Source organism: Anopheles arabiensis, chromosome 2, assembly GCF_016920715.1.
Source record: "Anopheles arabiensis isolate DONGOLA chromosome 2, AaraD3, whole genome shotgun sequence".
In the NCBI taxonomy this organism is placed as follows: domain Eukaryota; kingdom Metazoa; phylum Arthropoda; class Insecta; order Diptera; family Culicidae; genus Anopheles; species Anopheles arabiensis.
In genome coordinates, this window is record NC_053517.1 from 83,356,274 (window position 1) to 83,373,301 (window position 17,028).

The following is a 17,028-nucleotide window of genomic DNA, read 5'->3' on the forward strand; positions in this document are numbered from 1 at the left end:
ATTTCCACTTTTTTCAGCTAAAATACATTGGAAGACTCGGCTTTTTTTAATTAAATTTAATATTTTTATGCATTTTAACATTTTTTGGTACGATTCGAGCATAAAAATCAGTTTTTTTTGCTTTTAAGCAGATTATATTTTCATACCTGTTTATAACTATTTTAAATTATAATTATGAACTATATTTGTTAATTTTAAAGAGAAGCGTTAAATAAGACATTGGATGCACTTAGCTAACATTTTGAGCAACAATTCTGCCTATAGTTAATCCGAGAAATGTTTACCTGAGGCGATTGTGGAAGTTTAGTAAACTAAAGATGATGATAAATATGAATAAATTTATTTATACATTATATAAAATTTATCAACATTTAAAAACATTAGCTATACCCAATACATCAACAAATTGAAATAAATAGATAAATGTCTTAAAACAAATTTTGCATACCTTAAGGCGTAAACAGTGAAGCTAAACGCGTGTGTTAAGTTTAGCCATCGATTCGTCATGTTGACATTCCCATTTCTCAAAAAAAAAAGATCTGGAGGAATTCAAATAAAATTTGAATGAAAACACTCGATTCATATTACTCGTGAACTATTCGTTGCGGATATGAATGAATGCAAGTGTCTAAAGCCGAAAGAAATGTTTGGAATTCTTATTCATGTAAGCAAACCAAGCGGGAATGCATAAAAAGAACACAAAACACAAACCGAACAAGCTTCACATGGTATGAAAAACATGGAAATGGAAATTTTTATTCAAATTACGAGCCTTTCCGCAAGTAATGAGTACCAGTTTGCTCCTACCGAGCTGAGTAGGACCTCGTCTCGTGCTCCTCCCTCCAGTAGCAACAAACCAAGGTGTCCTTTCGGTTGAGGCAGCTCCCAGCCCTCCCATAGTTTGTACTGCTTGTACTTTTTGCAGATATTTTTGCCAAAAATGTCCGATGTAAATTTTGGGTACAGTTTTTTATGTTTTCTCCTCATTTTCTCCCACCAGGTAGTTTGGTGGCACGACTATAATGAATTTTCGTTTCACTGCTATTATTATCGAGGATACGAGAACATGAAAGCCGTGGTGGAGTTTTTGGCAATGCCGTACATTTGAATAATTCCTTCTTTTATAGGTTCGTTTCGGGGGTTCTGTACTCCCCTCCCAGAGTGGTTGAAAACAGAAGAAGACATAAAAATTCATTACCAACATCCGATATTTCCGACTTTTCACGGAGGGCACCCCCCGGACCAGAGAGGATTGTAATTTGGAGCTTCCTTGAGATGCTTGCTTCTGTTCTTGGTTGGGTAAAATGTTACGATTTCCATTTTCCACCATCAATCGTGCTCGCTAGCCACCGGACGGATTCTTTTCTAATGCAAATTTTAAATGTCCTTGGGGGCTGTTTCTTCGTACACGTAAAGAACGAATGATACATGGAGTTTTTGAAAGGCGCATTCGCCGGCTGAAAGAATGTCTATTCAAATGTTTGTTTGCCGGCCGAAAGGAACCGAAGACATTGCCACCGGTTTCCATACATTCAAACCAGAATGGACGGAAATCTTGAGACCGCACGCTTCTCAATTAGTAACGCATGAAGCAAAAAAAAACCAACGGACTACCCCGTCGCGCACTTCACACGATCATTTCGGTCGGCGGTAGTACAATCCCAACGCATACATTGGGTTCGTTTTGGTTCGAACATAATTACACCGAGGGTCCTTAAGCGGCGTGCATAATGGAGAGCGGTGGCGAAGGATAATAGCTGGAAGCTGAAAGTGGTACTCGCGTGTTTGTTTGTGTTGCTGGGTGTATCTTTGGCCACTCCCAACCAAAACGGAACCCTTGAAGTGGCTGAAGTAGCATCGATTTGTAACGCACACATTACTTATGATTTACGGATGCTCGGTGTGGTTGGAATTGGTGAGTGGTGAGAATTACTGGTGCTGGTGTTGAACTGGCTGGGTGAGAAAATTGGGTGGGAAGTAACTGAATCTCAGTTCCGCGAATAATTGATTCGTTTCACTTAATGATCTGCAATGGATTAATGGTACTTCGATTGTTCTCCGGGATGCATTAATGTGTAGTGCGAGTAATGTTTTTTTTTTGTAGTTGAGGATTGTTCAAGAAGGTGAGAAACAAATATTTTTTGGCATGAGAAGGTAGATGATCGCATGAGAAAAGTAGAAAACCGGATTAAAAATTATTTCACGATTTTGAGCATTTGCAACCTTTTTTAAATAACGATGAGCTCGTTCTGCACTATTTATGAGTGTTGAGTGTTATGAATCTTTCGTTGAGATTCATTCATTTGAATCTTCAGAGTAGAGTGATTCGAATCTCAAATCGACTTTTCAAAGATTCATGAATATCCAAGGATTCATGAATCCAATACATTCATAAATCCATTAAAATTCCTAAAGCTCCAGGAATTCATGAATCTATCAAAATATTGAATTTTCGCGATTCCGCTTAATAACATGCCCCTCGTAACTTTAAGCCTCGCATGGACCGTCTCTTCGTAGCAAAAAAAAAACTACGTACTTGCCAAGAAGTCTCAATAGCCTTTATAGGCTAGCATGATCACGTAGTTTGTTACTCCAAGAAGAAGAATAATGAAAAGCCCACACTCTATGAGTCTTAGGAGATTTATGAATCTCTTTAAATTCATATATCCCTAGAGATTCGTAAATCTTTCGAGATCCACAAATTTTTGGAGATTCATGAATCTTAGCAATCGAGATTCAGAATCGTTTAATCATTTCAAAGATTCATTCAGGTTCAAGAATCTGGATCAGATTTGTCCAACACTACTGTTCATTGCTCTTTTTATCTGAAACTTACGCCTAAAGTTATGCAAACTTGAAATTTTACTTCTTATTATGTTTCTACTTTCGTTTCGTTTCTACGTTATCTATTTATTACGTTTAGTGAATAGGATAAGTGTGCTTACTATACAGGAAATTTAAATCTTCAATAATAATTAGTCTAAGAGTAAAAGGAAAACAATACTGATCAAATGACTTCAATTAAAATAAGCAAATAAACTATAAGTATTCAAATCCTAGCTAAATGACTCAATAAAGCATTCGAAATGCACCAAACCGTACGCGAACCTTCCTCGGTTGATCAAAACATTACATTCATCCATTACAAATCCCGGCGCAAATAAATTATCCCGCAAATCATCGCAAACCTTTGCCACGGATGAGTTACTCTCAAGCGTGTGCCTCCTTGCTTTCGCAAACCTTCAAAAACCCGGATCATAAATTATCAGGGAAATTGCATCAAAGTGCACTGGCACACGTGCTCAGCACCAAACAGTGCTCACGAGCAGGCTCCCGAGCCCGAGTGTGTTTTCATCGCACGCGACATCAGCGCGAAGCTACTCTTTTGTCGATACAATGAGAACTCTTTAGTTGCGCACGTGGCAGCTCCGCGGAAAGAATACGATCTGTCTCACCAGGAAATGCACATCAGTTGACCCGCTGGCACGGTTGACATAAGGTTAGTTTTTTTTTCTTTGGTTTTAGCTCAGTTGGTACCTTACAGTTTTTTTTCGTTTTTTGTATCTGAAGAATTACTAGGATCGATTTCAATTTTTGGCACAAAACCGCTTGTTATCCCGAAGCGGTGTGTGATTGTAGAGGAGAGATTAGTCTATGAGATTGTGTGAATTGTTTGAGGTTTACGCAGGCGGTTTTGTATCGTCACGGCTAGTAGTAGTATTGCTGATCGTAGTAACAGAAGGTAAATATAAACCAAAAATGCTGCTTTTATGTATTATTTTTCCAAAAGTTGGTAGTCTTCCCCTGCTCCCTTTGATTTTGGTAAGAACAAAAAATATATCCTCGCATAGCGGAACAATAAAAATGCCTCGTGCAAGATTCCTTCCCTAAACAGGACACCGACGACACAGACCACCGGAGGCCGCCAGACAAAAGGCCATCATCGGCGGAAGTTGTGCCGTTCGCATTCGTCCCATTCCCGGCAAGCCGAGAATATAATGGAAAGGAGGGTTTTTTTATTATTATTATTGTTGCTGTTGCGTACTCGCAGGAGCTGGAAACATCAAACCCCTCGACCCGAATAAAACAGCGCGCGTCGGGAAAAGGGAAAGCCCACCGTCACCGTAAGTTTTGCTTCCAGACTGACGCTGCGAAAACGTACGCTGGGGTGTATTTTAGTGGGTGCGAGGAAACAACCCAATTTTGCCCTTCCCGCTATTCGGGCAAAAATAGGATGGCAGCCGGATAAGCCGATGTTTAGATGTGTTTATCGATACAGTACTCTCTGGTGGGATGAGAGCGGACGGCACAAAGCGCCCGAATGTATGCACGCTGTGGTGTGATAAGCGAGCAGGCTGGGGAAGGATTTGTTTGCGCCGTAGAAAACGAACCGTCCTTCTTCGTCGCGCGCTGGTAATTGATAGGGTGTAGCCTATCAAATTGTTTAATTGGCGTGAATGGTACATGTGTTTCTTGTTGCCTGTACTGGTGCACACGGAGCGGAGGAAAAAGGAAAGTGTACACACGGGATTATCGGTGACACGGAACATAATATGCTGTTTGCGGAGTGTTTAGTGCTCGATTTTTTGATACGGTCAATCAAAAGGCCACAATGATGCCTGTCTTGTCGTTGTTTTTTTCTTCAGCAAAGGATGTGCATGGTTCTTTTGTTTGGTTTAGGAAGGAAAGATGATGATTCACTTTATTCCAATCATCAGTGGATAATCACAGTAAAATGATTTCGAGGAAATGCGCTCAAAAATACTGTAAAGACTTTTTTTATCAGCCAAATGTGCCGAAGATGCTTTGAAAATTACCCAATTTCTATAAACAGATAGAATTCATTCCGAGAACGTGTAAAATACCGTAGAAGAGTAAAAGAGCGGAACACTCATAACGGTTATGGGAAGCATTAGATATCCTGAGTAGGTTTTATTTGCGTATTAAAAACCAGCAGTTGTAACTTCAATAATACGGCTAAGTATGTGTATTAGAAATGGGGAAATTCGGACGAATACAAATTCCGCTGATTTCGGATAACTCCGGCTTTAACAAGAGTAGGGGTAAGACCAAGGACCAAACCGAATGACTTAGAACTATTCCGGAGGATTCTGGACATCTTCGTATGACTCCAGACATAGTTATTTAGATTTTCGATTAGATTTAGATTAGATTAAATATACATAGCTTAGCTTCTTTTTCGACTGTTTTTTTGACAGTTTCGACATCTTTCAACTCCTTTAACATATGATACTTTTTCTTCAGCACAACAACCGTTGTTGGTCAAGGCCTGCCTGTAACACTAGTATGCTTGGCTTTCAGTTACTTATTAATTATCCTTTCAGATTAGGATAATCTGTCCTACGAACGGAACAGAACGATAATCGGAACGGAACTGTCGGGAGTTCAACCCATGACGGGCATGATGTTGAGTTGTACGAGTTGAAGACTGTCCCGGCATAACTTATGATTACAAATTATTATGAATATCTCTTTAAATTCCTACCTTGCCGTGATTTCACGTCCACCGGTGACTCCAGATTCTGCGACAGAATGGATGACGGGGTCGAGGTCGTCGTAGGTGATTGGGTCGAGGACACCAGGTTAAGATTTGCCGCACCGAGCAGATCACTCCGATGACGCTGACTTGACAGCCCGTTACCGAGCAGATTCGAGGGTGACACGAGCGACGTCGCATTTATAACGCTGATACTACTCGCACCACCACCACCCGCACTACTTCCAGACGTTCCACCGCTACCTCCTCCTCCACCACCGCTCCCAGCACTAGAGTTTGTGCCGTTTCCCGCACTGCCAGCGGCACTACCGCTACCGCTGACGTTTAGTACACTGCCAGCGTTAGCGCCGTTACTGGTAGCGTTACCGTTGCTGGCGTTAGCTTCAGCGTTTGCGTTGCCATTGGAGACAGGGTTAGTGCTGCCCGTACCGCTGCTGCTGTTAGTACCGGTGCTATGTGAGATAACGTTCTCGAGCGATTCTGTCAGCCGTGGTGAAGAGTAAATGTCACTGTGGGAATAGAGAAACAATTAAAACTACATTTTAAGAGATCATTTTCTTAAAAAAATAATTCGCTCATCGTACCTAAATGCACTGGAGCTTCCAAGAAAGGACGTCCGATCCTGCAGCGCTGCCTTCGCTTTCTCCACACTCTGCTTGAGTTGCTCGAACGTTGACTGATGGAACCGGTACGTGCCCCAGTCGGTGCACTGCGTCAGGCCAAGACAGTCTTCCGACTTTACCTGGTGCGTTACGAGGGGCGAAGCGCCGCGCTTCAGATCCAGTGCCGTCTGGTAGGAGCAAGAGCTTTCGTACATTTTGCTGCTGTACTTTCGTTTGACCCTGAGGAGTGACGAATGTAAAAAAGTGGAACATAAGAACGGATGTGATTAGTATATTTGAAGGAATAGCTAGACGTTAATGGAGCATTGATCTTAAGATGAAGGCATTGATCTTCTGAAAGTAGCTTTTTTATGTAATAGTTGATACGTATGCCTTGATACTTTAATGAAGCTCAAAATGTAGCGTATTCCACTTTAAGCGGTTACTGAAGAAGTTACTGCTCTACACTAACGGCTCATTGAGATAAACAACAAGATAAACTTAACGGCCACCCGTCCACGGTAACAATGATGATAAATGCCCATCTGCCATTTTACTACACCAGCCAGCCAGTGCGAGCCAGCCAACCAACAAGTACGCCCAGCAGGAACACTGCGCCTACCATGCAACCGGCTAGTTCACTTTCCAGGACGGTAAACCGATTCCTGGTCCCCTCGTTCCTGTTCGTCACTATCATGAATATTCAAAATACCACCGGAAGCGGAAAGTTTGATTTACGTGCATAAATCTCCTCACGCCACGCTTGACTCGATTCGCCTTGTGCCGCTCCAGCATCGTGTCTTTGTCGTTTCGGCGCTGGAGCTGGGATGAAACCCTGTCCTCGCACAAACACTCACACACACAGACACACCCACACTCGACACAGACTCACAAAAGCCTCACTGGACCGGTGTCGATTTGCCTTTGCCCTGTGCCCATCCAGCACATCCTCCGAGGAAGTGGACTCGAACCATTGAACCCTCTGTCGGGCTCGTTCCGGGACTCGGTTGAACGGGCGTTTTCATTTAATGATCATGAAAAGGAAAATGTATGCACCGGCTTCCGCTCGGCCCATTGGCCGTTCGGCCTCCCTCTCCCGTCCGTATGCAGGATATGCGTGCATTCGCGCGTCCGGGCACGAGAGCAAATGAATTGGAAATTTGAATCGCCGAGCGTGCGCTGGCGATTAGCACCGGCCAGATAAATGGTCCAACGAGATTGGCGAGCAGTGCGAGACATGTGTGTGCGTGTGTGTGGACATTGGCGATCGGTACGCAATTTGGGAGGAACGTTGGTTTGTCGTTTGTCGGGGTAAGATAACTCGCTCGCACAGGGACAGTTTTGTGGGACGGATTCGGGCCATGGAAATCGTGGTGAACCATCAAGGATCAACGCTGCATCAGGGCGCAACGAGACCGTGGCGAGCAATGATGGGGCTAATTTAATTAACTGCCAAGGTAATTTTGCTAACGAGCTACCGAATCAAGTACCTAATGGTAGATTAGTTGAGCTTTGTCATTGTCGGTTTTTGTTGGGGTACATTGCCCCTTCGGTTTAGCTTTTATTGATCTAGGTTTTGTGGTTGAAATGACATGAGGAGTAGGATGTACAAACGATTTGAATATAAAGAGATGCTTGTGAATTTTTAATCGTTTATTCAATTAAATTTCTTTTATCAATTATCCTGTTGAGCATTCAAAGCTGTACCAACTGTTTGTGTTAATGCGTTTCAACGAATGTTGAGTTTTTTTTGGGTATCCTTAAGATATAAAATTTATCATAAGTATGTTTATTCGCTATAGTTATTCTAAAACAACAACTATCTAATTGTTTGAATTTTTATGTTCCATTATTCCATTATTAAGGTAACTTTGATGAGTCAATTACTTCTTCCAAAAAGAACATTACAATATAGTACAATCGATTGGTATCGATCATACAATCATAGAATAATTAACAATCATTGGCCGTCCATAAATAACGTAACGGTAAAAGGGGGGTTTCTTTAACCCTCTCTGTTGTAGTAACAAAATGTAACGCTGATATGTAACGGTTTGATGTTTGCACGCCAACCCTCTTCCTCATCTTCCTACTCCTCTTTTCCTCTTTTCCAATAAACTTTTTTAATCAATAATTATTGATTTTTTTTTTAAATAACGGTGACAGTCTTTTGATTGGGACGCAAACACTGTAAAACTCGATGGCATATTTTGTGTTTAATTCTATTGAAGAACAAAAAATACAACGTTTGCATTCTAACAGAAGATGACCTTATGTAAAGCTAATTTGAATTTCTAGGAGTAAAATGTAATAAATCGTAATGTTCCCTGTGAGCGTAATGTAATTTTTAGATAACAACAAGACAAAGGGTTTTCAGTGGTTCTGCTACTGTTGGCAAATTTTACTGAACTGCTGTTGACGCTATGTTATTCAAATCCCAGAATGAATGCAACTAGACATGAATGTATCACTTGTGTATCAGAACTATAACTGAAACACTTAGTATAATTAAGGGACTTAAGTTACTTAGCGCCTGATGGTATGCAAAAAAAAATTCAATTATAAATGATAAACAATATTTTACAAACAAATAGTAATTAGTTCATAATACATGTTTCTAGCAGATCTCCGATAGCACTTTACTAATAATCTAATTAGACACAGTCGCAAACAATCGAGCGTATTTGTTAACATTATTTCTATTTACCTCATTTTTCTTAACAGCTCTGTAATTCTTTAAGATGGATTTTGAATGTTATTGTTAACGTTCTTTTTAAGCACATATTTGTTCACTACAAATATCAAACTATGTTTCACAAATATCCTAAAACGAAGTTAACTGCTTGATTTCTTCAAACCAACGCGTACCGGCGTTCTGTTCACATAAACAGTGTACATACGACTTGCCGGTTCGCGATCGTGGAACTACTGACGCCCGGACGACCGCAATGGCCTTTCAACAATGGCAGCATAAAAAAATCAACATAATGCTAGTCAACAAGTGCGTCGATCGAGATACGCCCGCGCACACGACTTTAGTTTAGTGTCACCATCACCGACAGAGAACACCACAACACAAACGCGTGCACCAAAACGCCATCAAACCGGTGGTGCGACGAAGGGGCAATGGAGTGCCGCGTTTTGGTGGCACTGGCACAAGCTGTTTTGTTGCACAATTGAGTGCTTCCGGTACCGGACATAAATTGAATTTTCAAACACAAACATAACCGGCCGCCGGCAGTTCGGGGGTCAATTCGGTTTGTTGGTGCGTGTGATATCGAACGTACAGTTGGCTTATCAGTGAGTGCGGGTCGTACCGATACGGGCATTAAATTGCATCAAAACTGCATCGGTTGAGTTTATTGAAGTGCGTAGTGCAAGACTAATGAATTGGAAGATCGCATAGTATATGTCAAACGATGACATCAAACGATGGCGAATACAATGTCAATAATAAATGTGTCATTTTTTTCAATAAATAATTAAAAGGTTTTTTTCTCACACCATGCTTTTACTGAAACACTACAAACCGTAACTCACTCACTAATAATTTTCGTAGCATTGAAAAACCAAATAAGATTAAGGAAATGAGCTAACCAATGGTTAGGATAAGATTCGCATTAAATGTTGTATTGAATGTATTTTCTTCCAATTGTTAGAGTGAAATGCTATTTCCCAGTTTTTCTCCTACTTGTTTCCAATAACTAATTAGTTAGATGAAAAAGGACAAGCAAATCTTGTCGGTTACTGCTGTGAGCAGTCCAGTATAGCTGTGAAGTGAGTATTTAGATGAACTATTGACTATAGAGCAGGTCAGCATTACGTTCTTAACCATATACTGGCAAACGAACAACTAGCAGTAACATATAAATATATTGTCTATGAAAAGCATATCAAAATACTAAAACCGCTAGCATGTATCAGTTTAGTAGGTCCGAAAAACCAATAGCAAGATTTTCTTTGGTTTGACGATTGAGAAAGTATAAGTGGCAAATATCATGTGGCGGTATGTAGTGTTTTTGCGCTTCTATTCCCATTTTAAAACAATTTATCAATGTATGATTAGTTTATGAATTTAAGTTTCATTTTTATTCAATGTCTACCTTTTGAAGATGTATTTGTAACTAAATTTTTATTCAAAGAGTCTTGGTTTTCCATTTTATGCTATTTTTTAGTTCAAATCAACAGCAAAAGCAAATCACGTAACTGTCTTGAAATGCGCCTAAAGGTATGCAATAATCAACATTTTATCCGTTTTTGGTAAATTTTCAAAATTTACGTAAATACGTAATTCAAGAGCATCAGTTTCTAAGCCGAATTCTGCATTGAATAATGATAAGTTTGAATGTCATGTAGATTACTTTTAGTTATTTATCATTGTGTCAAATTTGTATCATTTTGAATTAAACTTGAAACATACAAGAAAGGATCCAGTATTCCGTTAGTTATTTTTTATATTACCAAATCGTCACGCCATTTCCATTTTTGTTCACTTTTTTTAAATTTGGTTAACTAATTTTTATTTGATTATATACGTAGTTTTAGTAAAAACAAACAAACAAATTTGAGAAACACATTTCTCAACAACCTCACATTTGAAAGCGACATTTTCTTCAATATTCTTCTAAACCACCCCTTTCTCACACATAAAACAATAAGCAAAATGAATAAAGCATTAGCAAAACAAGCAGCTTCTCAGATTTATGCAGTGCAACGGTTTCTACAGCAAACATGATCACGGGTTAGTGCTACCGTCAGCTAAACACGGCCTTTCGAAGAGGGCGGACTGATTTATGGAGAAAGTATTAATAATTCAAAATCTTCAGCCCTTACTGCAATGAACAGCCAGACAGCCAGACAAACACTATCGGGCTGAAAATCAAATGCGGCATAAATAATATGTTACACTATTGAGGCATTCACGTGACTGCTGACGTATGTTTAACATAAATTAATTTAAATTCCCTTCCACTAAGTGTTTAACACACGATTGTATAATCTACGGAGGATAATAATAAGGTGTTATGGGCTATAAATATTAACACTTTTGATAAGTCTCGTAAAATAAAAAAATATGATTTTTTATAGATGTTTTTATCAAATTATCCTGCATACCTTTACTTGAAAATGATGAAAACAGCAACCTTTTCCACTCTAGTTAGAACACAAACACTTCAAGCACTATTGTACCATAATCAAACCAAACTGTGGAAAGCAAATTCTTCGTCCCTTACGATTGAAACTGTTCCATTTCTTCGAGCACTACTACTTTGCACCTTTGCCTTTTATCTTCGCGTAGCTTTCAATTGCCTGTTTATTGTATCGAATCATCCACACCACACACTACACCGCTCATGTCCTTTTTCGGTAGTTGTTCTGTGCAATTGTTTATCTCACTGGTTCTTTGGCCATGTACACACACACACACAAATGCACTGGCGAATGCAACAACTGGCCAATTAACAAAACGCCGTCCAGTGGCAACCGAATCGCGGCCACAGGGAAAACCGATCGATAAAGATAGCTTCGACTGTCCTATGCACTGCAAAGAGCACGCTTCCGTTCACTTGCTTTTTCTCGGTGTGTTTGTTTGGCGCTGGTCCTTCAATGCTGGTCCAGTCTTACTTGGAACGGCCCGCAATCGCCGTTGGTTTCCGACGCATGACAAATTATTCACAGATTCTCTCTTGCAGTCTCTTGGCCTTGGCAGCGAGTGCAGGCACAAGAACAACACCGTACACTGGACGCTGTCTTTTATCAGTACAGTCGAATCGTTGGATAGGACACAGTGCAGGCCATCTAGCGCCTCTGAATCACTTGTTCACTTCACTTTCGGTCGCTTTACTTTGCTTTTTATTTTGCCATTCAATAAACTAACTTCCAGCGCACAAGTCGTTCAGAGCGTTATGAGATTTTTTTCCGACCGATATCTATCGATAGTTTGTAACCCCTTTCGAACGAACAAAGAAAAACAACCACCCGCGTTCCGACGGGTTTCCGAAAACTGTGCAAACTCCCAAACTGTGCGGATGGATCCGGCAGGATAAGACGCAGCCTCTCGAACACACGGTACACTCTTCAATGTCGGATGCCACCGGATCTGGTTCGCGCGGGACCTTGGGACCCGCGTTGTAAAGTGGATATCCGCTTGCGAGACCAGCGAGCCCCGACCACAGGAAGGATCATCCACTCGATGAGGTTTTCCTTTCGCGCAAAAAAACCCCTTGGCTCCGTGCTCCCGCTCCTCGTTCGCTGGCCAACGAAAAGCTTTCGCTCCCTGTTACACCACCCGTGGACTGTGGCAAGCAGCGTAGTAAGTGAGACGGATGTTCACTCCGATGGTGGGTGTACCGTTCTAGCGGGTAGAAGGATTTTCCAGTAATGGCGACCGGACGAACGGGTTTTTCCGACTCCGGTACTCGCGAGACAGTTTATGTGTGTGTGTGAGAGAGAGAGAAAGCACGCGAAGATACTTACAAACCCAGACGCAGTTGGGAAAGATGATGCAGAGCAGGCGCGCAATTGCTGCTACTCGCTCGGTAACGCATGGTAACGCTTCTGCTGGTGAACGAGGCGTGGCTTACTGTTGGCCAGTATCGCCGCATCCTTGTTTCGTCCCGGTTGCAAACGGCAAGATTGTGCCATTTTGCTTTCCCCTCTTACCCCAAGTAACCACCTTCCTCCCAAGTACGGTTTTCCATTTTATGGAACGACGCAAATGTTTGTGTATACCTTGATCCGGCCGAAGAACTGGGTGTAGCGTAACGTCATTGCTGTGTTGCAAATTCTGGTACCAGTGATGAACAGGTTGCTCGTTTACACGGGTACGATGGCGAAATAACTCCCGCCTCCCCCTCCGTACCATTCCTCTGCAGTCTCTTTCTTCTGGTTTTGGCTTTCTTTTGCTTTTGGTCGTTCAATAAAATGGCATCATTTCACTTTTACTCATACGACGGTACTAGAAGCGATACTAAAACACAAAACCTAACCTCGTATGTGGTGGTAGTGATGATGGGAAAGAGTTTTTTTTATTTTGGTCACCCCACCCCGACGATATGTTGAGCGGGGAACGTTTATGGCTTTATTTTCGCGTCGAACCAAATGCAAACCGAGCGGAGTCGTTAAAATGTCACGCATCCTGGTGCTTGTTTTGTCCAGTTCGCTCCACTTTGTCCGCGCCATGAAATCGAATGCAGGTTGAAGGTAGAGAAGTGTTTGCAAAAAAAAAAAAAAAACAAGGACAAGCGGGAAAAACACAAGTTCCTAACATAATGGGAGTGACAAAGAGAGACAATGAACAGTAACGACTATATGGGGAATATGTTACGGTAAGGATAGCTCTCGGTTTATGTCGGTTTGGAGCATATTTTGCTGTGCTTGGGGACTCGTTGAAGAACAGAATAAATGCTAGTAGTAACGCAATGGAAGTGCAGACAAAGAATTTGAAGGCAAATCGTGTTAAGAGAGATGGACAACTGTCGTGGATACACGGTGGAACTGGAACTAGTGCAGTGGACGAGCGTTGGGAAGTGGAAGTGGTTTTACGATAATCTGGGCTAGGTATCGGAGGTCTGGTTTAAATCGATATATAGATTTGCAAATGAATGCATTAAATGTAACCTATACTTGCAGAATTCTTTGCTAGAATTAGCATTGACAATAAAACATATTTTTGATTACTTAATGAAACATCCCTTTAAAGGCGTATTGATGATTATCTGTAGCACATTTTGCATACTTTCAGGCGGTTTTCTGTCTCCGCTTTAGATAAAGCACAATTTTAATACAGTATCATTGAAGAATAAAGAGCAATTATGTTAATTTTTAGTATATAATTTAATCCGACAGGCTACATTGACATTTGATTTTATTCTATCATATTCAAATTAATTTTAAATCAATATTTTGTTTAGTTACGTTATTGAAGCAAAGCCCCTAAATGTATGCAAAAAAAGTGTTTGAAATAAGAATGTAACTGTTTTTGAATAATTGTTTTTCAAGCTATTATGCTTTTATATATTTCTTGTAATATCTTCATTGAAATAACCCTACTTTTAGTCTACCATTGAATCCATAGAATCCTGCTTGAAGGTTACATGAAAGTTCCTTTACATCTTTTTGCCCATTATACACACAAAACCGATCCTCCTACGTGGTCACGATGCGTTTATACTGTCTTTTGTACTATGCACACCCCGTGAATGATGAAACCCACTCCCACTCTGCCCGAAATTTGCAAGCCTAATTGCTTCATCCATCAATCCGTGCGCATCAGCCCGAGCGCTCATCAACCTCTCACGACAATGGGAACGCAACAGCACCGCACCACAGTGAAGAAACTTTTCTTTATTAGCATCAGCAGCAGTGGGACGCGTTTCCCCGTTTCTTTTTTATTCATGTGTGTCCCCCAGCCTTTCCGTGTCCAAAGAAAGAACCACGACAGCAGCGACAAGGACAGCGACGGGCAGGCGAGATTCAGCTTCCGGCCACCGTTTCAGAACCGTTCGCGCATAACCGGTCGCCCCCCCACCAGAACGCGACATCGTTAGGAGTGAGCAATTACGAATTTCATGCGTCACTTATCAAAAGTCCCGATACTTCTTCCCCGTCTCGAGCCGATCCCGCCTGGTTGGATGTTACTATTTATTTTTTCATCCCTTTTTATGGCCGCTGTCGTTTTCTGGGGAGTTCTGTGGAACCGCTGCTGGCACTTCACATTATGGCCGCATTTCGGGATAACATAACGCTCGTTACTCGTGGCTGCACGACATGAATCACTTCGATCGGGCTTGTCACATGACTTCCGGCAGGACGCTTGTGAGAGTTGCAGGCCGAGGGGAAGGTGGAGTGTGGAGTACAGGTCACCAGTAACGCACTCTAACGTGCGCAGCATTGTGCCGGGTGGGAGGACATTTTACTTATTTTCCATAAGCCGTTGAGTGAAAAACACCACCACCGGGAGGGGTTGTTTGTTATCTACTCGAAGAAGATGGTCTTCGAGCGAAGCGAGCACATCACCTTAAAAACGAACAAACTCTCTCTCTCTCTATACCTGCAATTTATGACCCAGTAATAAGCAGGTGATGCCACGTACGGAGCCGTAAGCCATACCCTATTTGAAGGTGAGGCTAGGAAGATTTATGGTCGCAGTTTCGCGGAAAATTGTGGCTTACCAAGGGACACCAGCCGCCACCAATCATCTTGAGGAGTGCGTTCGCGCCGATGTAAAACATCATCGATACAAATAACGTTCTTTTCAGTGTGGTTCTTGATGTTACTAAACACACCATAAAAGAGGTCCTTTCGTCAGTGAACGTCAATTCCCTTCGGGTCGTGTTGGCAAGAATGATCCTTTGCTTCTACCAGCGACAAGACACGATAAAAGGGTAGTGCGAGAGTTCATCAAAATAAGTGGTACAACAACGCTTGATGGTGCCGGTACAAAGCCACAAAAAACACACACACACCCCTCAATCAAACTAACCCTCCCTGCAATTGTACAACCGAGCGGTCTTACCTTTGCGGCTTTGCGCGGCGTTAGGGCACGTACCTTCATACATCCTTTGCCTTTTCTGACCCCGTTTCTTCGGCTAATAGGCAGTTTAAATGTTTTGTTAAAATCTAAAGCGATTATCTGTTGCAGATAGTCGACACCGGCACACCGCGATCGGTAAAACATCGTAGGGTTAGGGGTCTTCGGTTCCGTACGTTCCCTCTTTTCTGTTCCCTTCTTTTGACACCCAGCCGGACGTAAGAGGTTTTCACTTTGTTGCTGCTGGCAGGATATATTTTCCTTTCGTCTGCCGGGTGTCTGATGAACGTGTTGTATGTTTAGATGAGATGTGGTGGGGTGACTTGGCTTTGAACCATTCGACCGGAGAGGGTTGATGGCAACCCACGCTTTGCGGTCGGACGGGGTATGTGATTTCGTGATAAGTGTCAATAAAGCGGGTACGATATAATGGGCTGTAGTGCTTTGGTGAATGATCTACGTACATGTGTCAAGCGGTGTACGGTGTACTCTTTTAAAGCGATGTCGAACTGGCTGATAACCCGTCATGGGAGGATGTTTTTGTTAAGCGGTTGTATCTGAATGTTTCATTTTGCATTGGAAATTGGTTGATTTACTTTAAACTGCATGCATTTGATTGAGTTTTACCAAAAATAATATTAAAAGTCCATAGATAATATCCTTCTGGGAATCGATAGCTATTTACATATTGGTTTTACTGCTAAATATATGAATAGAACGGTCTAGTGAGTATTTTTTTCATTTACGTACAGATGTATGGTTTATTTGTGCTTGGAGAAATAAAAATAGGATAGATTCAAGTTACATGGGTGTAATGCTTATTTAATATCTGTAGAATCTCATCTTTAATATGAACGGGTTGAACTTCGTTCATCTTCTATCGCAGGGGTCTTCAAACTTTTCAATTCGCGGGCCGCATTACTAAATAACGTTATTGAGGGCCATTTTGACGTTACTTTTGGTCATGAGAACGTTTAAATCTCGTTTTGGGATGAAAATACTTAATGAATGTTTTAAAATTCTGCATTTTTCTTTTATACTAACTTGATTTTTGTCTTGGTTTAGTAAAAATTAAAAATTTCATGAAAATTGTCAAACTAAAATGATATTTACATTATCCTTTGCAACATCATCCCGGGCCGCATTATAGGCTCTCGAGGACCGCATGCGGCTCACGGGCCGTAATTGGGAGACCCATCTTCTAAATTCATCTTCTAAGGTTTTAAGCTAAGATTGTTTATATTTTTACTAGAGTGAAAGTTAACTTTTGGCTAAACTATCCCGACCACGTTTTGGCTAAACAGATGCCGAAAAGATGAGAACTTTACTGATGATTACTTTTGATTATCAAAAGTTATTGAATCGTCCCCGTCTAG

At 41.3% G+C, this 17,028-nt stretch overlaps 1 protein-coding gene across 2 annotated transcripts in view; it reads right to left on the reverse strand.

The window, feature by feature from the left end:
• LOC120896391 (DNA-binding protein D-ETS-3) overlaps window positions 1-12,378 on the reverse strand; it is a 65,774-nt gene extending 53,396 nt beyond the window's left edge. The window contains exons 1-3 of one of the 2 annotated variants that reach the window (XM_040300468.1): window positions 11,236-12,378; window positions 6,103-6,360; window positions 5,507-6,027 (exon numbers count right to left, since the gene is read on the reverse strand). In XM_040300468.1, coding sequence (XP_040156402.1) covers window positions 5,507-6,027; window positions 6,103-6,335 — 754 coding nt within the window. In that variant the 5' untranslated portion in view covers window positions 6,336-6,360; window positions 11,236-12,378. Of the gene's footprint in view, window positions 1-5,506; window positions 6,028-6,102; window positions 6,361-8,827; window positions 8,940-11,235 lie in introns of those variants that run through there. The other variant, XM_040300462.1, reaches the window with a different exon arrangement.
• Between the last annotated feature and the right edge of the window lie 4,650 nt (window positions 12,379-17,028).